The sequence below is a fragment of the Gadus macrocephalus genome, chromosome 10 (assembly GCF_031168955.1).
Source record: "Gadus macrocephalus chromosome 10, ASM3116895v1".
Taxonomy (NCBI): Eukaryota; Metazoa; Chordata; class Actinopteri; order Gadiformes; family Gadidae; genus Gadus; species Gadus macrocephalus.
This window is the reverse complement of record NC_082391.1, coordinates 9,970,534-9,993,101: the sequence shown is the minus strand read 5'-3', so window position 1 is coordinate 9,993,101 and position 22,568 is coordinate 9,970,534. Positions and strand designations below refer to the sequence as shown.

Sequence of the window (22,568 nt, the reverse complement as noted above, 5' to 3'; positions counted from 1 at the left end):
GAAACATTTTGAAACAGGCGACAAAGCTGGCAGAATGCTCGCACTAAGATTAAAACAAATTGAGAGTAACTCATCCATAACGGCTATAGATGACCAGAATGGATCTTTAGTATGTGAGCAGAAAGAAATAAACCAGGCATTCCAAGAATATTACTCAAAGTTGTATGATTCAGAATGTAGATTTAATCCTGATATAGGGCTGCAACAACGAATCGATAAAATCGATAAAAATCGATTACTAAATGCGTTGGCAACGAATTTGGTCGTCGATTCGTTGTGTCGCGCGATTAATAAGTTACTCATAGGCGCAGCACTGTTTACAGCCAGCCGCCGACAGGTTGTTTCACGGTTCATGCACGCCCACAGCGAGCTTAAGGGTGCGTCCCATTTCTACCCCTTACCCCTCCCCCTTACCCCTCCCCCTTGGTTTGAAGGGGTAAGGGTGTCCCAATTCTCATTTTGGTTAAGGGGTAGGGCGAAGACAAAAGGCTACGTAGCCCTTGAAACGAAGCCAAAACGTAGCTTGAAACGAAGCTATCCAAGGACCACACTTCAAAGGGAGGGCTTCGAGGAAAATCCGGCCGAAAATGCATTTTTACTAGTTGTTATCATTCGGACTCATGATGTAAAGTTGACTGTATATTCAGCTCGAAGTCATACACGGACAATGCGATCTCTGAGCTCGATATAAAACATGACATAACGGTAAATAACCGTTGAACTATACAAGATTTTAGCGCTCTCTAGTGGCCAACCGAAATCGCCAAATAAACAAACAGCAGCGATGGTTCAAGCGAAGGACACGCACAAATGTAAGTATTTTCAGCACTTTAATTACGGCAGACTGGTGTAATAATACTATTTTCGAGCGGTTTTTAATTGTGAAGTTAGTTTTGAATCACTAGTCAAGTTTGTTTTGAATCACTAGAAGCCGATGCTAATGTGTTCCGCTATCGCTATTTGTTGAGATAGATATCAGATATCCCTTGACATGACATGTTAAGGTTTCAAGTAACATTTGTGTGCAGTGGATATGCTTACTACTACTATTCCTTGGTTGATTATACCGGCGCACTGCTTAGATATCGGTAAAGCTGCCACCTAGGCTACGTCGCTCGCCTGTCAAACTGAAGATTTCCTTTCCACCTTTACCTCAGGGACACCACAGGAGACCAGACGGCTCATTAATTTCAGGGGGACCAGGGACAATGAGTTCCTAAAATCGAAAATGATCGCCAGAAAACAGTGGGAGTGAGTCTTACGTTGTTCAATCTTTTCATTCTTGCGTCTGTTTTCTACTTTGGTATTTCTGTGTTGAGCTCAATAGCCCACTGAATGTCTGTGTCATTATACCAATTGCCTAATGAATGTATCAACCAAACGAGACCATTGTTTTTGTTGTAATTTAGTATTTTGGTGTGTGTGTGTGTGTGTGTGTGTGTGTGTGTGTGTGTGTGTGTGTGTGTGTGTGTGTGTGTGTGTGTGTGTGTAGCCGAGCTAAATTGAATTTGATTTTGTTTTATTTTTTATCATTGTTCATACCTTTTTTTATGTGAACTCCACCAAATATTGGTTCCTAAGTAAGTTGGTTTCGTTGTTCCCTATGGCATGCCTTTTGTTTCCCTGGGGAGTGGTTTGGCGTTGCACCTGTGTGCACCTGTGTGCACCTGTGTGCACCTGTGTGCACCTGTGTGCACCTGTGTGCACCTGTGTGCACCTGTGTGCACCTGTGTGCACCTGTGTGCACCTGTGTGCACCTGTGTGCACCTGTGTGCACCTGTGTGCAATGACAACAAATAAAATCCTATCCTATCCTATGGCAATGTTTTGATATGTTGAGGGGAGTGTCTTATGTCTGCATTTATTTGAAAGAGCATATGCACAGAAAAGCAGACGGACAGAGTTACAATGGAGATCCAGCGAGTTTTTAAAGCCATGTGACGCGTCGCATCACATAGGGAAGTTAACGCCAGCATTTCTGACGTTTTTATCCACTAATTCATTATGTTATGTGAGGCAACGCAACGCAACGTATGCTTGATCTGAAACATGCCTACTCGTGGCTTCTGTTGACATAGCAGTCAGCGACGATGAAGCCACGTAATGGAGGGGCGTCCCATTTCTTAGGGGAACGTTTTACCCCTCTGTATTGAGGGGCAAGGGGAAGGGGTAAGGGGGAGGGGTAAGGGGAAGGGGTAAGGGCTAGAAATGGGATTGGGCCTTAGGGTGCGTCCCATTTCTACCCCTTACCCCTCCGCCTTACCCCTCCCCCTTGGTTTGAAGGGGTAAGGGTGTCCCAATTCTCATTTTGGTTAAGGGGTAGGGCGAAGACAAAAGGCTACGTAGCCCTTGAAACGAAGCCAAAACGTAGCTTGAAACGAAGCTATCCAAGGACCACACTTCAAAGGGAGGGCTTCGAGGAAAATCCGGCCGAAAATGCATTTTTACTAGTTGTTATCATTCGGACTCATGATGTAAAGTTGACTGTATATTCAGCTCGAAGTCATACACGGACAATGCGATCTCTGAGCTCGATATAAAACATGACATAACGGTAAATAACCGTTGAACTATACAAGATTTTAGCGCTCTCTAGTGGCCAACCGAAATCGCCAAATAAACAAACAGCAGCGATGGTTCAAGCGAGGGACACGCACAAATGTAAGTATTTTCAGCACTTTAATTACGGCAAACTGGTGTAATAATACTATTTTTGAGCGGTTTTTAATTGTGAAGTTAGTTTTGAATCACTAGTCAAGTTTGTTTTGATTCACTAGTCAAGTTTGTTTTGAATCACTAGAAACCGATGCTAATGTGTTCCGCTATCGCTATTTGTTGAGATAGATATCCGATATCCCTTGACATGACATGTTAAGGTTTCAAGTAGCATTTGTGTGCAGTGGATATGCTTACTACTACTATTCCTTGGTTGATTATACCGGCGCACTGCTTTGATATCGGTAAAGCTGCCACCTAGGCTACGTCGCTCGCCTGTCAAACTGAAGATTTCCTTTCCACCTTTACCTCAGGGACACCACAGGAGACCAGACGGCTCATTAATTTCAGGGGGACCAGGGACAATGAGTTCCTAAAATCGAAAATGATCGCCAGAAAACAGTGGGAGTGAGTCTTACGTTGTTCAATCTTTTCATTCTTGCGTCTGTTTTCTACTTCGGTATTTCTGTGTTGAGCTCAATAGCCCACTGAATGTCTGTGTCATTATACCAATTGCCTAATGAATGTATCAACCAAACGAGACCATTGTTTTTGTTGTAATTTAGTATTTGGTGTGTGTGTGTGTGTGTGTGTGTGTGTGTGTGTGTGTGTGTGTGTGTGTGTGTGTGTGTGTGTGTGTGTGTGTGTGTGTGTGTGTGTGTGTGTGTGTGTGTGTGTGTGTAGCCGAGCTAAATTTAATTTGATTTTGTTTTATTTTTTATCATTGTTCATACCTTTTTTTTATGTGAACTCCACCAAATATTGGTTCCTAAGTAAATTGGTTTCGTTGTTCCCTATGGCATGCCTTTTGTTTCCCTGGGGAGTGGTTTGGCGTTGCACCTGTGTGTACCTGTGTGTATGTGCAATGACAACAAATAAAATCCTATCCTATCCTATCCTATGGCTGTTTTGATATGTTGAGGGGAGTGTCTTATGTCTGCATTTATTTGAAAGAGCACATGCACAGAAAAGCAGACGGACAGAGTTACAATGGAGATCCAGCGAGTTTTTAAAGCCATGTGACGCGTCGCATCACATAGGGAAGTTAACGCCAGCATTTCTTACGTTTTTATCCACTAATTCATTATGTTATGTGAGGCAACGCAACGCAACGTATGCTTGATCTGAAACATGCCTACTCGTGGCTTCTGTTGACATAGCAGTCAGCGACGATGAAGCCACGTAATGGAGGGGCGTCCCATTTCTTAGGGGAACGTTTTACCCCTCTGTATTGAGGGGCAAGGGGAAGGGGTAAGGGGAAGGGGTAAGGGCTAGAAATGGGATTGGGCCATTTCACACAGGTTAGTTTTATATCTAACATTATTCTATCAACACAGTCATTTAAATCTATAGTCTGGCGTTATAATTGATTTACCTCGGGTGTACTGTGGAGTGGGTAACCCGGGGATTCCACCGGACGCGTTACGGCAACGTTACGGCAGCGGCACGTCTTGGCCGCGGTCACCGCAGCAGATATGTTCCACTCTAATCAATGAGACCATTTCCACAGGGCGCGGCTGCGGAACGTCTCAGCAACGTCCCAGGAGCGGCTCGCCGTGCCGCAGCGCTATCATTCCGTAGCATTTCTATTTTTGCCGCAAGCCGTTGCTGAACCGCGTCAATTTCAACAGAGCAGATCGATCAGGGCAGGAAGTGAAAAAGTAAAAGCCCTAGAGCATTTTCAAAATAAAACACCATAAATAAAACACCAACATTATTACGTCATGACCGGTGGCACCAGGTCAGCAGTCAATCAATCAAAGGGCCTCAAATCATCCTTTTTATAAGAACAATGTCAGAAAGGACAAAGCCTGGCATTTAATTGCAGTAGTTTTGGGAGTGGAAGGTGAGTACATTAGGTTTAGGATTATCGCGGGATCTCGTGATCTCGCGGGAATACGGCTGGCTCGCAAGGCAGCATTGCGCTGCCGTAACGCGCCCGGTGGAAATGCAAGCAGGGCAAAGTCGCGGCCAAGACGTGCCGCAGCCGTAACGTTGCCGTAACGCGTCCGGTGGAATCCCCGGGTAAGACTGTTTTTAATAGCAGGCTAGCATTGCCCGTTGCCGTGCGCTAGCCTAGCACGAGCGAACTCTGCAACTAGAAGGACTGAATGAAATGTGTTGAAAACTGTCTCCAGTGATATAGAATACTAGCCTGGATACCAGCCTGAACTCCGCCCACAAAATATTTGGTCTGGAGATTCAGTCTGGAATTGAGCTCGTTGGGAGGTATTTGGTCAGATCAAAAAGTGATCTGACCAATCAAATTGTAAGGGCGGGCTTTATACGTTGATGGACAGATGATACACATTAACGTAATCAACCACGTCACCAAAGAGCAGCGCTTTTACTTTTTTTCTCAAAAATGCTGACCGTGTTGCCAATTTGTCCGTGTATCCTTATATTCTTTTTACAAAACCGGCATAAATCGTTTATGTCCATCTTCTTTTTCTACTTCTTCGAACGTGCGCTCAGTTGAGTTAGTTTGAGAATAGCTGTGCTTCGCACAACATACGTCACATACTACGTTGCTCTGATTGATTTTAGGTCTATCCAATTGAGCGAAGAGGCATTTTCCTTCCTGGTTCCGCCCTATAATCACAGCCCAATGGTTCGGTCTCAGACTCATATTCTGACTAGAATTATGAGTATGACATCGCCAGGCTAATAGAATACCAATGCTCACTTGGGAATCAGGCCCTATGTCCAAAATTCCGAACTACCCCTTTAAACTCAGTATCCGTCAAGTCCAACCGAAAACTCTGTCGGCTGCTGCTGCTGCAGACGTTGTGCAGACGGGCTCGGAGTCGGCACCGCGTGCATCAACAGTCATTCAAAGCAGCGGTAGTAATCACACAACCGGACGGTGTAGAAAGTCCCGTCAGTTAAAAATAGTAATGCAGTTTTTAAATCCATGTTAAAATCGTCAGGATATAGAGCTAGTTCCTCATCCTCATCGTCATCCGCTTATCCGGGGTCGGGTCGCGGGGGGAGCAGCTCAAGCAGGGGGCCCCAGACTTCCCTTTCCCGGGCCACATTGACCAGCTCTGACGGGGGGATCCCGAGGCGTTCCCAGGCCAGTGTTGAGATATAATCTCTCCACCTAGTCCTGGGTCTTCCCCGAGGTCTCCTCCCCACTGGACGTGCCTGAAACACCTCCCAAGGAAGGCGCCCAGTGGGCATCCTTACCAGATGCCCGAACCACCTCAGCTGACTCCTTTCTAAGTAAAGGAGCAGCGGCTCTAATCCGAGTTCCTCACGGATGGCTGAGCTTCTCACCCTATCCCTAAGGGAGACGCCAGCCACCCTTCTGAGAAAACTCATCTCGGCCGCTTGTACCCGCGATCTCGTCCTTTCGGTCATCACCCAGCCCTCATGACCATAGGTGAGGATAGGAACGAAGATCGACCGGTAGATCGAGAGCTTTGCCTTGCGGCTCAGCTCTCTTTTCGTTACAACGGTGCGGTAAAGCAAACGCAATACCGCCCCCGCTGCTCCGATTCTCCGGCCAATCTCACGCTCCATAGTACCCTCACTCGCGAACAAGACCCCGAGGTACTTGAACTCCTTCACTTGGGCTAAGGACTCATTTCCTACCCGGAGTAAGCAATCCACCGGTTTCCTGCTAAGAGTCATGGCCTCAGATTTAGCGGTGCTGATCCTCATCCCAGCCGATTCACACTCGGCCGCCAGCCGATCCAGTGAGTGCTGAAGGTCACAGGCCGATGATCCAATGAGGACCACATCATCTGCAAAAAGCAGTGACGAGATCCTCAGACCACCGAACTGCAACCCCTCCCCACCACGACTACGCCTCGATATCCTGTCCATGTATATCACAAACAGGATTGGTGACAAGGCGCAGCCCTGGCGGAGACCAGCACCCACTGAGAACGAAACTGACTGGCTGCCGAGAACACGAACACAGCTCTCGCTTTGGGAGTACAAAGATTGGATGGCCCTGAGGATAGACCCCCTTACCCCATACTCCCGCAGCACCTCCCCCATACTCCCGCAGCACCTCCCACAGTTTCTCCCGGGGGACCCGGTCATACGCCTTCTCCAGATCCACAAAACACATGTAGACCGGATGGGCATACTCCCAGGCCCCCTCCAGGATCCTTGCGAGAGTGAAGAGCTGGTCCGTAGTTCCACGTCCGGGGCGAAAACCGCATTGTTCCTCTTCAATCTGAGGTTCGACGATCGGCCGAACCCTCCTTTCCAGCACCTTGGAGTAGACTTTACCAGGGAGGCTGAGAAGTGTGATACCCCGGTAATTGGCACACACTCTCTGGTCCCCCTTTTTGAACAGGGGAACCACCACCCCGGTTTGCCACTCCTTTGGCACTGTACCCGACTCCCACGCGATGTTGAATAGGCGTGTCAACCATGACAGCCCCTCAACACCCAGAGCCTTTAGCATTTCTGGCTGGATCTCATCAATCCCTGGGGCTTTGCCACTGCGGAGATGTTTGACTACCTCAGTGACCTCCACCAGGGAAATTGACGACGAAACACCATCAACCTCGAGCTCTGCCTCCAACATAGAGGGCGTGTTATTCGGATTCAGGAGTTCCTCAAAGTGTTCCTTCCAACGTCCGACGACCTCCTCAGTTGAGGTCAACAGAGTCCCATCCTTACTGTACACAGCTTGGATGGTTCCCCGTTTCCCCCTCCTGAGGTGCCGGATAGTCTTCCAGAAACACTTTGGTGCCGACCGAAAGTCCTTCTCCATGGCCTCTCCGAACTTCTCCCACACCCGCTGCTTAGCCTCCGACACGGCAGCCGCTGCAGCCCTTCGAGCCTGTCGGTACCCTGCAACCGAGTCAGGAGTCCTCCAGGATATCATATCCCGGAAGGCCTCCTTCTTCAGTCGGACGGCTTCCCTGACCACCGTAGTCCACCACGGTGTCCGAGGGTTACCGCCCCTTGAGGAGCCTAAGACCCTGAGGCCACAGCTAGCCACCGCAGCTTCAGCAATGGAGGCTTTGAACACCGCCCACTCCGGCTCAATGCCCCCAACCTCCACAGGAATGCCAGAAAAGCTCCGCCGGAGGTGTGAGTTGAAGATACCTAGGACGGGGGCCTCCTCCAGACGTTCCCAGTTCACCCGCACTACTCGTTTGGGCTTACCAGGTCTATCCGGAAATTTCCCCCATTCCCTGATCCAACTCACAACCAGATGGTGGTCGGTTGACAGTTCCGCCCCTCTCTTTACCCGAGTGTCCAAAACATGCGGCCTCAGATCAGATGACACGATCACGAAATCGATCATCGATCTTCGGCCTAGGGTACTCTGGTACCAGGTACACTTATGAGCACTGTAACTGCCTCTGTGTCAGTCAGCGCGGTATTTCTGAGTTATTTATTTTGGTAGGAACCAAAGTTCTCTAAGGCGGAACCTTTGTTTTTGTATCGCCCGTTTCCGTCAGGACATACTTTAGCGTAACACTCATCAAAAAAGTCCGCTGATTTAGTACATGTTTTTTCAGTGCTGATGCATCTGCAAAATAGCTCTTAGCATCAAGATAAACAATCCTACAGAGTAATGCCAAGCTACACAACTTTCCTCTTGCAATGCAGCTACTAAGGTATGTTTTGCTGACGTTTTTTGTGTGTGTTTTCTGTTCTTGTTTGTATTAAATTGTTTTTATACAGCTAAGGGCTAACACCGTTAAGGGCTAACACATGTTGGGCTTAGTTAGATTGGTCTTTGTGTTTTGTTGTATTATATGTAACCAAAGTGTATTGTGTATACAGTAGCCTAATTGAAAGTGACGACATTACCAGGACAATGTTGGGATATTACTGTATGGCTTGTTATTATTTTGACTAGTGATTATTGTATTTGTGTATTATGTTTTTTGATTACAGTTTTCACGGTCTGGATGAACCAAATAAATCCTGCCAGTAAACAAAAAGGAAACTCGTTGCTGTCGTTTGTACTGAGGGAATTATAGTGAAAACTTAGCTGCTCACGAAGACAGCACCAAAGAGCAGTGAATGACAACAGTAAGGCAAGTAAGATGTCCCGAAATGGCGAAGAGCACACAATTGCAGATGTACATTTCCCAGACATGGAGTCACACGCACCTGACAAGACAGAGTGTGTGCACGAGCACAGCTCAACCGTGCAGCCACAAGCGACTGAAGGCATCATAGTGGACAACCCCGCTTCCTCAGAAGAGCCACCATTAGGCCAAAGAGTCCGCAGAATGACGGAAAAGGGTCAAGAACAGCATGATGAGCAAGTAATAAAGGTTGCACATCGGTTCAGTGTGTGCTATGAGAAGTGGAAGGATGCCACTAAAGAAGCCAAGCAAGCGCTGAGTGGAAAGTGCTCAGACGACCTGCTAGATGGACAAATTACTAAAGTACGCAATACCTCTAGGAGTCTAAATGACGTTTATGACGATTGGAAACGCCTTGAGGTTCCTGACCTTAACACACGTCGCAAAATCGACACCTGTGAAACAGTAACAAAGAAGATGGTTAAGGATGCAATGGACCTTATAGATGCAAGGGAGGAAGCTACAGCCCATAGGCATACTACAAGTCAAAGACATGAAGAACATTGAGTCATTGAAGAGGTAATGTCTGTAGCCTCAGGAAGGACAGGCACTAGCTCTCGCCACACTAAGTGCTCCTCTGCAAGCAGGAAGAGTGCAGCTGCTGAGGTTGCTGCCAACAAAGCCACCTTAGAAGTACAGCTGGAGCAAGAGCATTATATTAAAGAGCTTCAGAGACTGGAAGTTGAAGCCGCTCAGCTAAAAGCCAAACAAGAGGCTGAAAATGCAGAGAGACAAAGAGTGCTAGAAGCCAAGCGCAGAGAACTAGATCGATTGGAGACTATTAAGAAGCTAAAGGCTGCTGAGGCACGACAGCAAGTATATGACCAGAGTATACATTCATGTCCGGCAACTAAGGGCGACGGCTCAGATGAAGAAATAAATTATCTTCTCCATTGTGGCTCTGTGAAGAAAGAAGAGGAAGTCAAGCCTCAAACTATAAATGTTCTTCTCCATCGTGTCTCTGTGAAGAAAGAAGAAGTCAAGCCTCAAACTAGCCCACTGCGGCACCATTCTACACCACCAGCTGTAGCACAAGCAAGGCAAGAAAACAAATATGAAGATGGCACAACAGCTCTCGTCAAAGCGCTCGCAGAAGCCATCAGTGCGAGTCGCATTCCTCTACCTGAACCTACAGTGTTCAGTGGTGACCCACTCCGATTCAACGACTGGAAAGTGTCCTTTCAGACGCTCGTTGACAGGAAGAACATACCAGCTGAAGAGAAGATATATTATCTACGCAAGTATGTGGGTTGATCTGCTAAAAGGGCCATAGAGAGCTACTTTTTACTTGGCACAGAGCCAGCATATTATGCAGCATGGGACATCCTAGAAGAGCGATACGGCAATCCATTCCTCATCGCCAAGGCCTTCAGAGAGAAGCTCGACGCCTGGCCCAAGATAAGCTCCAAAGGCAGTATGGAACTTCAAGAACTCGCCGACTTCCTGCGCTGCTGTGAGGCAGCCATGTCTCAGATCAGAGGTCTTGAAATACTTAATGATTGCAACGAGAACCAGAAAATTCTCTCTAAACTCCCAGACTGGGTGACTTCAAGGTGGAATAGGAAAGTCATAGAAGCAGAAGAAGACACTCACATGTTCCCGAGCTTCAGCCAGTTTGTCAAGTTTCTCACACGTGAAGCTAAAATCGCTTGCAGCCCAATAACATCTCTTCATGCTCTTAAGCCAAGTGAAAGGATTCCAGACAAGTGTGTAAAGAGCGGAGGTCCTGGAGCAAAGGTGTTAGCAACCACCTCAGATGAGAAAGCCGTCGTCACAAGCTGTGTCTTCTGTGAGAAGGCAGGACACAGTCTACAAAGGTGTTACAAGTTTATGCAAGGGACAATCTTGGAGCGAATCAAGTTTGTTCAAGAAAATAAATTGTGTTTTGGCTGTCTCAAATTTGGCCACCGATCTAGAGATTGTAGAGAAAGAGACAGCTGCGACACCTGTGAGAGAAGACACCCAACTTGTCTTCATGACGATCGCACCAAGGAAGAAAGGATGTCTACAAGATCTGACAGAGCAAGGTACAGTGACAAAGACAAAGAAGAGTACAAAGAAAGGAAGAATGAACAGTCACAAGACCAGTCAGAGAGACCATCACGTGAGGCGACGGCACTTAGAGTCATCCAGAATGTTGGAGACACGCATACCTCCACAATAATTCCAGTGTGGGTGTCATCTACAAGTGTACCAAGTCGTGAAGTTCTGGTGTACGCACTCCTTGATACACAAAGTGACACAACCTTTATCCTCGACGAGACAGCGAAGGCTCTCAATGCTAGGAGTGAACCAGTTCAGCTAAACCTCTCCACGTTGGCTTCAAGAAACACAATCGTGTCCTGTCGGAAGCTAGCTGGTCTACAAGTTAGAGGTTTTTATTCAGACAAGATAATCACTCTTCCAGTGACTTACTCAAGAGAGTTTATCCCTGCAAACAGAGACCATATTCCCACACCAGATACGGCGAAAGCATGGCCTCATCTTGAACACATTGCAGATGAGATCGCTCCTCAGCAAAGCTGTGATGTCGGCCTGTTAATTGGCTACAACTGTGCCCAAGCCCTCGTTCCAAGACAAGTGGTGCCTGGTGAGGAACACCAGCCGTTTGCACAAAAGACAGACTTGGGCTGGAGTGTAGTGGGATATGGCAACCCGTGTCTCAACTATGGAGATGCAATTGGAATAAGTCACCAAGTCATGGTGAAGCAAGTGATGCCAGGTCTACCGTCCTCTTCAGACCTCACAAAGGAAGTGCACTATGTCTGTAGGACACAGATCAAAGAAGTTCTCTTACCTGCAGATGTCATCAAGATGCTGGAGTCTGACTTCGTTGAAAGAGAGTCGGAAACCAGCCCCATCTCTCAAGAAGATCTAAGGTTCCTGTCAAAAATGGAAAAGAGCATCAAGTTAAAGAGCGACGGTCATTACGAAATGCCGCTGCCATTCAAGAAAGAAAGACCTAACTTACCTGATAATAAGATCTGTGCTATCCATCGTCTCAGGTGCCTAGAAAGAAGGCTGAGAAGAAACGACCAGTACTACAAAGACTACAAGACCTTCATGGATGAGACCATAAGACGCGGAGATGCAGAAAGGGTCCCGGAGGAAGACATCCACAAAGCTCCTGCTTGGTACATTCCGCATCATGGGGTGTATCATCCACAAAAGCCTGGGAAGATACGTGTTGTCTTCGATTGCTCCGCCAAGTACCAAGGAACGTCCTTGAACGACCACCTCCTGACGGGTCCTGAGTTGACAAACACCTTGGTGGGAGTTCTGTATCGCTTCCGAAGAGGTCCTGTGGCAATCATGTGTGACATCGAACGCATGTTTCACCAGTTCCATGTTAAGGCAGAAGACCAAGATTACCTGCGGTTCCTTTGGTGGGACAATGGAGATCTCGAAAGCCAACCTTCCATCTATCGGATGAAAGTCCACTTGTTTGGTGCAGCATCGTCACCTGGCTGTGCCAACTATGGGCTGAAGCATGTCGCTGCTGAAGGACAAGGAAACTTTAGTGACGACACCATAAAGTTCATTCAACGGAACTTCTACGTGGATGATGGATTGTCAAGTGTAGCATCCGAAGACCAAGCGATCCAACTGGGGAAAGAAGCAAGAGAACTTTGCAGCACAGGCAAACTCCGGCTGCATAAGTTTATCTCTAACAGCAAGAAGGTCCTAGACGCAATCCCAAAAGAAGAATGTGCTGCAGCTGCCAAAGACAAGGACATGGCACTGGGTGAACTGCACATGGAAAGAGCACTCGGTGTGCAGTGGTGCGTGGATTCTGATGAGTTCCAGTTCAGAGTAATCGTCAAGGAGAATCCACTTACTCGAAGAGGAGTCCTGTCCACAGTCGCTTCAGTCTACGACCCTCTTGGATTTGTGGCACCGTTCATCTTGTTGGGAAAGCAGATCCTGCAGCAGATGTGTCGTGACAAGCTCAGTTGGGATGACACCTTACCTGATGACCTACGACCTCTGTGGGAAAGCTGGCTTCAAGACCTGCGAAATCTAGCCGAGGTGAAGATTCCAAGATGCTACGTTCCATCAAGCTTCAAGGTCCAACACTACGAACTCCACCATTTCGCCGATGCCAGTGAGTCAGGCTATGGAGAGTGCTCGTACCTCAGAGCAGTGAGTACGTCAAGTGAAGTCCACTGTTCCTTTGTAATGGGAAAGTCGAGAGTCGCTCCTACTAAGGTCACAACCATACCAAGACTCGAGCTGTCAGCAGCAGTGGTAGCTGTCCGCACCAGTGACATGCTCAAGAAAGAACTGGAAATAGAATGCCTACAAGAAGTCTTCTGGACTGATTCAAGAGTGGTCCTTGGTTACATCAATAATGAAGCCAGAAGATTTCACGTGTTTGTGGCAAATCGTGTGGAACGCATCAAGCAAAGCACAGAGTCTACACAATGGAAGTATGTGGCTTCAGAAGATAATCCAGCAGACTACGCCTCAAGAGGTCTCACAGCAGAGCAACTGGTATCCTCTAACTGGTTCACAGGCCCAGACTTTCTTTGGCAGAAGGAGTTACCAAGTGGAGATGTCAAGGTGGGAGAGATCACATATGACGATCCTGAGCTTAAGAAGGTCCAGGTTCTCGACACCCAGGCGAAAGAAGTCAAGTCGCTGCTAGATCGCCTACACAAGTTTTCAGACTGGTCCAAAATGGTGAAAGCTATCGCCAGACTCCAGCGCCATGTGAAAGAAATTAAAGGGCTTCAGCCAAAGTCCTGTGAAGCCTGCAGTTTGGAGGAAAGGAGAGAAGCGGAGTTGACAATAATCAAGATGGTTCAAGAAGCAACCTTCTCACAAGATATACAGTTACTCCAAAGTGACAAGGAGACGCCAGTCAAGGGCAAAGCCAATAAGTTGCACCGGTTAAGTCCATTCCTGGATGACCAAGGTGTCCTCAGAGTTGGAGGCCGCTTAACTCATGCTGCCCTACATCCACAGGTGAAGCATCCAGCGGTCCTTCCAAAGGACAGTCATGTGTCAAATTTACTTGTCAAGCACTATCATGAAAGAGTGTACCATCAAGGACGAGGAATGACCATGAATGCGCTCCGATCTAATGGCATATGGATACTGGGCTGCAGCAAGGCTGTATCATCCCATATCTACAAGTGCACTAAGTGCAGGAAGTTCAGAAGATGCACTGAACAGCAGAAAATGTCAGACCTTCCAGAGGACAGAATGGAAACAGCTCCTCCATTCACCTACTGCGGTATGGACTGTTTTGGACCATTTTACGTAAAGGAAGGAAGGAAAGAGCTAAAGCGTTATGGATTGTTACTTACCTGCATGTGTTCCAGAGCGGTTCACGTTGAGATGCTTGACGATATGACCACGGATGCCTTCATTAACGCATTGCGTTCATTCATCGCCATTCGTGGAAAGGTACGTCAGATAAGAAGTGATCAAGGAACAAACTTCGTCGGAGCAAGACGAGAGTTTGCTGAAGCATTGAAAGAAATGGATCAGGAAGAGCTCAAGCAGCTTGGATGTGAGTTCATCATGAACACCCCAGCTTCAAGTCATATGGGTGGCGTCTGGGAAAGACAAATTCGCACCATAAGAAGTGTCTTGACGTCCATTCTAGAACAGTCAGCTACGCAGCTTGACTGCTCCTCTCTAAGAACGTTCCTGTATGAAGTCATGGCAATAGTGAACAGTAGACCTCTGAGCACTGATTGTCTAAATGATTCATCCAGTCCAGAGCCCCTGACACCAAACCACATTTTGACCATGAAGTCCACGATACTCGCTCCACCTCCTGGGAAGTTCGTCAAGGAAGATCTATACCTACGCAAGAGATGGCGTCGAGTTCAATTCTTATCCAACCACTTTTGGACAAGATGGAAGAAGGAGTACCTCCTGAGCCTCCAACAGAGACAGAAGTGGACCAAAGATCGCAGGAATGCAAAGGTCGGCGATGTTGTACTCCTGCAAGATGATACTACACCACGTAACCAGTGGAGGATGGCAAAGGTTATCGAAGTGTACCCAGGAAAGGATGGGAAGGTGCGAAGACTCAAGTTGCTCATCAGCGACTCAACCCTTGATGAGAAAGGAAAGCGTATCTCCAAACCTGTCCACCTGGAAAGGCCCATCCATAAGACGGTGACGCTGATGGAAGCAGACTGAAGACTCCGACCTCTCTCTTTCTTTTCCTCCCCTCTCTCTCTCTATCTGTCTCACTACAGGTGCAGTCATGGTGATCGTTCTCTGGGGAAGCCAAGGACTGAAGTTTAGTTTTTTTTGTTTATCCTTTCTACGCAGTATGTTGTCTCTCAATAGTTGAAGAAAATCATATACATGTGATATGTTTTGGTGGGAGTGTAACTGCCTCTGTGTCAGTCAGCGCGGTATTTCTGAGTTATTTATTTTGGTAGGAACCAAAGTTCTCTAAGGCGGAACCTTTGTTTTTGTATCGCCCGTTTCCGTCAGGACATACTTTAGCGTAACACTCATCAAAAAAGTCCGCTGATTTAGTACATGTTTTTTCAGTGCTGATGCATCTGCAAAATAGCTCTTAGCATCAAGATAAACAATCCTACAGAGTAATGCCAAGCTACACAACTTTCCTCTTGCAATGCAGCTACTAAGGTATGTTTTGCTGACGTTTTTTGTGTGTGTTTTCTGTTCTTGTTTGTATTAAATTGTTTTTATACAGCTAAGGGCTAACACCGTTAAGGGCTAACACATGTTGGGCTTAGTTAGATTGGTCTTTGTGTTTTGTTGTATTATATGTAACCAAAGTGTATTGTGTATACAGTAGCCTAATTGAAAGTGACGACATTACCAGGACAATGTTGGGATATTACTGTATGGCTTGTTATTATTTTGACTAGTGATTATTGTATTTGTGTATTATGTTTTTTGATTACAGTTTTCACGGTCTGGATGAACCAAATAAATCCTGCCAGTAAACAAAAAGGAAACTCGTTGCTGTCGTTTGTACTGAGGGAATTATAAGCACCCTTATGTTCGAACATGGTGTTTGTTATGGATAATCCATGACTAGCACAGAAGTCCAATAACAAACGACCGCTCGGGTTTAGATCAGGGAGGCCGTTCCTCCCCACCACGCCTCTCCAGGTGTCTCCATCGTTGCCCACGTGGGCGTTGAAGTCTCCCAGCAGAACTACGGAGTCCCCTACTGGAGCCCCATACAGGACTCCATTCAGGGTCTCCAAGAAGGCCGAGTACTCTGAGCTGCTGTTTGGTGCATACGCACAAACAACAGTCAGAGTTTTCCCTCCTACAACCCTTAGGCGCAGGGAGGCAACCCTCTCGTCTACCGGGGTAAACTCCAACACCGCGGCGCTCAGCCGGGGATTTATGAGTATCCCCACACCCGCCCGGCGCCTCACGCCCTTGGCAACTCCGGAGAAGAATAGAGTCCAACCCTTATCCAGGAGTACGGTACCAGAGCTGAGACTGTGCGTGGAGGTAAGCCCCACCAGATCTAACTGATAGCGCTCCACCTCCCTCACAAGCTCCGGTTCCTTTCCCCACAGCGAGGTGACGTTCCACGTCCCCAGAGCCAGCTTCTGCCGCCCGGGTCTGGTCCGTCGAGACCCCTGACCTTCGCTGCCACCCATGTGGCTGCGCACCCGACCCCAACGGGTCTTCCCACAGGTGGTGGGCCCATGGGATGAAGAGAGGGGGGGTGCCACGTAGTTTGTTCGGGCTGTGCCCGACCGGGCTCCGTGGCAAACCCGGCCACCAGGCGCTCGCCATCGAGCCCTCCGTCTGGGCCTGGCTCCAGACGGGGGCCCCGGGCTTCCTCCGGGCCGGGTCACATCTCCTCTTTTTTCGTTCTTCATTGGAGTTTTGTGAACCATTCTTAGTCTGGCCCCTCACCTGAGACCACTCTGCCATGAGAGACCCTACCAGGAGCACAAGGCTCCAGACAACACAGCTCTCAGGTTCACAGGGACACGCAAACCTCTCCACCACGATAAGGTGACGGTTCCAGGAGAGGTGCAAAATAAATATATACGACTTCAAATTTACTGTGACTTTAGTGTACGCATTCAAATTCTGCAGTTACAGGTGCTAAAGACTTTTGCTACAATAATACCTTCATACAATCCATGCTGTTATCCACCGCTTGTGATTTAGCCAACAAGGGTTATTATCAAATTAAACTGTTAAATCAGGTGTAATGTTCTTTTTTAATGTTGGAATATTTTTTGTCAATTCCTCTATTGCTGATGTTAAAATAAATCTACCTTGATCATTAACTCCGTTTCAGTCTGCATTTGCCACATTTATTCCTGATGCAGGCTATGTTTTACGTATACTTAGTTTATTGTTAGGCTATTCATTTTATTATTATTTCAGTGTGTGTTCGCTTTTGTTGTTTGATGGGAGAAGTCCTAATTAAGGGATAACGACCGTCGAGGTGTAGCCTACAATTCTACAGACTTAATGGACACAGCGTGGCGAAGAAGTCTCCCGCTAACTCCCGTTTACAAAATCCACAAAATGTGTTTTTATTAATATTAAGAAATGCCTTTACATTAAGGAAAATAAAAGGCATAATAACCTGATTAATTCTGGTGATAGGCCTACTGGTTGTTAATGGTAAGTAACTATTCAAGAGCATTGATATGATACCTGATTTAACTTTTCTACTGGGATTACGTCAAAGGTATACTGTTCCATGGACTTAATGGACACCCCATTAGCCAATCAGAAAGCAGTATGTCGTTGCACAGGGAGATAAGCTTTAAAATATATACCTTTAAACATAGGCCTATGTATATGTATATATATATATATATATATTAAACAATTTTGTTTGACATGAGCTATTTTTATAGGCCTAAAAAAAGCAGCCCTCCAAACAAGTTACAAAAATTGATCCGGCCCTTGATGACAAAAAGGTTCCCCACCCCTGGTATAAATGATAACTGTAAATGGCAGGTGTACTTTGCTTTTGATGGAGCCATAATGTTATATTAATAAAAAGCATTTTATTGATGGGCACCTTTCAGGCCACTTAAGCACACCTTACATGCATAATTAATAAAGTATTAAAAACACTTGGGTGGAGCGTGTTTGTCACTTATATGAAAGAGCTGGAAAGAGCTGGAGTAACGGAATAAGATGAAGCTGGGCAGGGCGCTGAGAGGTGATGCATGAGGCATGATGGTGGCACGGCAGACAAGTACAGAAGCATGATGGACTGGGATCTGATGAGGAAACAAAGATTTTCTAACTTAAACCTGTCACGCATTGTCGAGAGCTGCAGTGCCTCCATGTTTCGCCGTAACATAAAGCTGTGTTGTCTTTACTAGTTTCACTACAATGTAATGACCACCACTAGCTAGTGGAAAATACATTTGTGTCTAGTACAGTGATATATTTGTATATGTTAGGCTATATATTGAGATGGCAGTGTGCGAAATACTCGTCAATATTCGTGGATGTCCTCATCCCCAGATTGTTCTCGATATGCAGTAGCCAGCTAGGCCATAACATTACAATATTTCATGGATGCAAGCAAGCCAAGACAATCAATCTATATCTATAGCCTACATGAAAACACACACACACACACACACACACACACACACACACACACACACACACACACACACACACACACACACACACACACACTTCACTGATTGGTTAGACAGCCTTCAAACGTAGTGGTCCAGCAAAGAAGAGGGAGGGGCTCGTTCTGCATACCTAATAGCCGGAGTGAATAACCAACAGCCGGAGTGAATAACTAATAGCCGCGGCTATTAGTCATTCAAAAACCTTACGGAATCCGTACGGAAACCGTACGCCAAACCGCACGGAATCCTTACTCCGTGCGGTTTTGCACTTTTACCACGCCATTCTAGGGCCAGTTAGTGGCCTTCTCGGCTTTCCATAGCCAACGGCCACGGCCAGATGGCCTAGTGTGAGTGCAGGCCAGAGAACAATGGGGCCATTTGAGCACGGTTGGGTGTGAAAACGGCCAACGGCCACGGCCAGATGGCCGAGTGTGAGTGCACCCTGAATGTACAAAAATTACAGAGGTCACTGATCGGATGTGCTGTTCAAAAATAAATGCACTATTAAACTATGCCTTGTGCTCAGTCTCTATTGTTTTGTGTGATTTGACCGGCATTTGGTCTGCTTATAGTTCGGAATGATGACCGATTATTGACAGGATGGATACTTTATTCTACCGGACTCGTTCTCTTCTTCAGCAGACACACACGCTACCGCTCGCTCTCCTCGCTCGTCCACTCACTCGCTGACGTCACTCACACACACACATACGCACACTGCCATTCTCGCGCACACACATACGCTACTCGTAACACATTCCTCGTTATTGCGACGTTCATGTTTTTTTCCATCTATTGAAAGTTAGGCTATTAAACATGTTGCATTCTATACGGCCTGATTATGTCATTATTTAAGCTACATAGCCTAATAAAAAGCGCTAATAGGATATTTGACTAAACCAACCAAACTTGTTGAGGGTTTTTGCCTACCTGCAAGCATCCTCCAACTGCAATCTTTGGTTATTTATTAATTTATTAATTTAGCTATACTTTAATAGTATTCTTTCTGTTCAAATGTGTTCAGTGTTCCAAATTATTTGCTATTAAAGGCACCCAGTGCAACTTTATGTAAACATTCAATGAAAAATAAACATTCAATTTCTAGTCTTTTTTACACATAGTAAGTTTCAATAACTCCATACCATTCCATATCGACATTCAAGGAGCAAAGATGAGACGTCGTTGTGTGGTGAGAACTGATAGAAAATCGTAAACAACAACAATCGCCGGTGGGGAGAAGCCATTTTTCCATTGACTGGAAGCCTGCTTTATTTATTGTAGGTTACAAAAAATAAAGAAAATGGCGGCATTGTTGTTGTTATCGATTTTGTATCAGTTCTCACCACACAACGACGTCTCATCTTTGCTGCTTAAATGTCGGTATGTAATGGTATGGAGTTATTGAAACTTACTACGTGTAAAAAAGACTAGAAATTGAATGTTCATTTTTAAGCCTCGAAAGTTGCACTGGGTGCCTTTAAATGTTACTTTAAAGGGGTCCGTTATGCTTTTCCGTTTTTTCCTTCTCCTATTGCGCTTTACATATGTTTTGGGGTGTATAAATGGTTGGCAAAGTTACAATTCCATAAAATTCCCACAAGGGGGAGTAAATGACTACCGCAAATCACTGTTACCGAGCTGCCTAGAAACGGCTCGTTGGGATTCTCTCCCATGGTTTACATAGGAATGAATAGGCGCCATTTTTGAATCCGTTGTCCATTTTATCCCAGTAGATGGAGGTACTGCAACTTCTGACCAGTAGGGGGAGGTACGGCACCTTTTTGGTGGTTGTAGCATAACGTGAAGAAGAACGAGGAGACCAATGGAAATGTGACAGGAATCTCTGCTTATAATCTATCTGTGTGCTGTTTGACCGACGGCGGTGAAGATGTTTCCTAGTTTTGTATTTCCATTGCTTTTGCTCTTTAGTTTTTATGATATGCCTTCTGATGCGCAGAAGAAAAAAGAGGTAATGTTTACTTTCTTTGCAATGAATTCGAAACGTTCAATCGTAACCCAGCGAATTCGATTACATATTCCGGATATAGATTACGTCCAACTACTGCACATCAGAGCGCGACCGTGTGTAGTTAATATATAATCTATAATATCATTAGTTATGGAATTCAAGTCAACTTCATGTTTGTGTTCAGATAACACTGACCTATCTGTATATTTAGTGGTCTAACTCGCTGTTAATATTTGATCTACTCGAGTCCGAGCCTAGATTATTGATACACACATTCTGAGGAATGCAAAGCAGGTTTTGAATCATTTAGCTCTATCCTTGGTGATACGAAGATGTGTTTTTACGTAAGGTTACCATTAATGTTCATTCCAGGTGAGGCATGACGCTAGGCCGACTTTACCCAGGTTTTGAATGTGCATTAGCGACGGGTACCATTGTGGGACACTTGTCAGGCTAGATACATTTAATTTCCCCGGATTTTCATATGGTTGAAGGTCACTATGTATATTCAGTTTTCTAATAAGACAGTTAGGCTATCAAGTCTCACGCGTCGGCGTGAGACACACGCAATTCAACCCATGCACACGCTCGCACGCCACACTTCGTATTTCTCACGCAGAAAAATTGCCAGTATAGCGCCCACCAATTTGCGCCGCTATTTAACAGTGGAACAGGTAGGAATCAAATGGATTCCCCGCACGTAGGGTAACCAGACGTCCTCTTTTGCCCGGACAAGCCCTCTTTTTGAGACATTCTTTTAAAAAAAAAGTGTCCGGGGGGAATTTCAAAATCGTACTGGATTTCATTACAAAGCCTCATGCATGTTCGTTCACATTGAATTTGCGTTGCGTTTCTCTGGGTCGTTCACAAACTAGTGAGGCTACACCCTCCCCTACTCAGTTCTGTTCACTTTGCATTGTTGGAAGTGAGTAGGGGGAGTGGTTAAGTAGAGCCTTCAGATTGGACGGTTTGACTTTAGAGTTACCGTCATAGCGTATTGTTTCATAGGGACAAACAATAACACATTTCTCCTACAGGGGATTGATGAAGTTCTATCTATTGAACAGAAAGAAACACTTGTTCATACTTTACACACTTTACCACAGCATTGGCCTACTGAATGCGACAGATATATTTTAAGCGTTGGACTGAATGCCACATAAATATAAATGTATGTTTTTGCACGTTTGCAATGTTTAAAATTTCAGGGAAAATGATATGCCTCTACTGGTGTTGCTTAGGCCAATAGCCTTTTGAGACAGTGTTGTTTCTGAATATTAGTGTTAAGGGCCAATTATGCTTACTATCCTACATCAGTCAACATGTCTCTGGACACATTGTATGCAGTCACATGTTAATATCCCACACATGTTAATTCATTTTGCTCTCAGAAAGTTGCAAGACACTGACCGATATGTTGCGGAAAAAGGTTGTCCAAAGGAATTGTTATAAACACAATATGCATTGTTGGATAATGGCCAGCACATTAAACATGTATTTGAATATAAAGTACACATCTTTATGTTAGAAATTAGCCGTTTTGGACTCACCTGGTCAGAAGCTCAGATTACCCCCCCAGTAGATTTGTTGATACTGAGAAGAGTAGTAGCTAAAATAAACCACAAATGTAGGTCAGAATCTATCACTAGTGGAGAAACCAAACTATTTAATTGTTTGTTTCCCGCAGACGTTGCTGTCTGAGAAGGTTGGTCAGATGATGGAGTGGGCGTCGAAGCGCTCCATCATCAAACTAAATGGAGACAAGTTCCGTCGTTTTGTCAAAGCTCCTCCCAGGAACTACTCTGTAGTCATCATGTTCACAGCCCTACAACCTCAGAGACAGTGCGGGGTCTGCAGGTAAGACATGAGTACTGAAGTAAATAATGGGATTGCTAATAACTAACACTTAAAGTAATATTGTGTTTTAAATTGATCAGACAGGCTGATGAGGAGTTTCATATATTGGCCAACTCTTGGCGTTACTCCTCTGCCTTCACCAACAAAGTTTTCTTTGCATCTGTTGACTTCGACGAAGGATCGGACGTCTTTCAGATGGTAAGTCGATGTTCAATCAACCACTATTTATAACGTACTCTTAACAGTGTTACCAACATGGTACTGAAGGGCTGCTTTGCAAATGGTATACAAGTACACTGGGAATGGACAGTATAAAACAGTGACATCATATTTTTGAGGCAGTAGCAGCAGTAGTAGTAGTAGTAG

At 45.8% G+C, this 22,568-nt stretch overlaps 1 protein-coding gene and 1 long non-coding RNA gene across 3 annotated transcripts in view; one reads left to right on the top strand and one right to left on the bottom strand.

Annotated features, from left to right (window-relative positions):
- Positions 1 to 1,404: 1,404 nt before the first annotated feature.
- Positions 1,405 to 3,999, bottom strand: LOC132465655 (uncharacterized). The gene is made up of 2 exons (XR_009527662.1): positions 3,556 to 3,999; positions 1,405 to 1,657 (listed from the first exon to the last, which is right to left on the bottom strand). It is a non-coding gene; the product is annotated as an uncharacterized LOC132465655 (long non-coding RNA).
- Positions 4,000 to 20,099: 16,100 nt separating this feature from the next.
- Positions 20,100 to 22,568, top strand: part of LOC132466323 (magnesium transporter protein 1-like) — a 28,659-nt gene continuing 26,190 nt past the window's right edge. Inside the window, exons 1-3 of one of the 2 annotated variants that reach the window (XM_060063496.1) lie at positions 20,100 to 20,345; positions 22,033 to 22,202; positions 22,283 to 22,400. In XM_060063496.1, coding sequence (XP_059919479.1) covers positions 20,265 to 20,345; positions 22,033 to 22,202; positions 22,283 to 22,400 — 369 coding nt within the window. In that variant the 5' untranslated portion in view covers positions 20,100 to 20,264. The remainder of the gene's footprint in view (positions 20,346 to 22,032; positions 22,203 to 22,282; positions 22,401 to 22,568) is intronic. The other variant, XM_060063495.1, reaches the window with a different exon arrangement.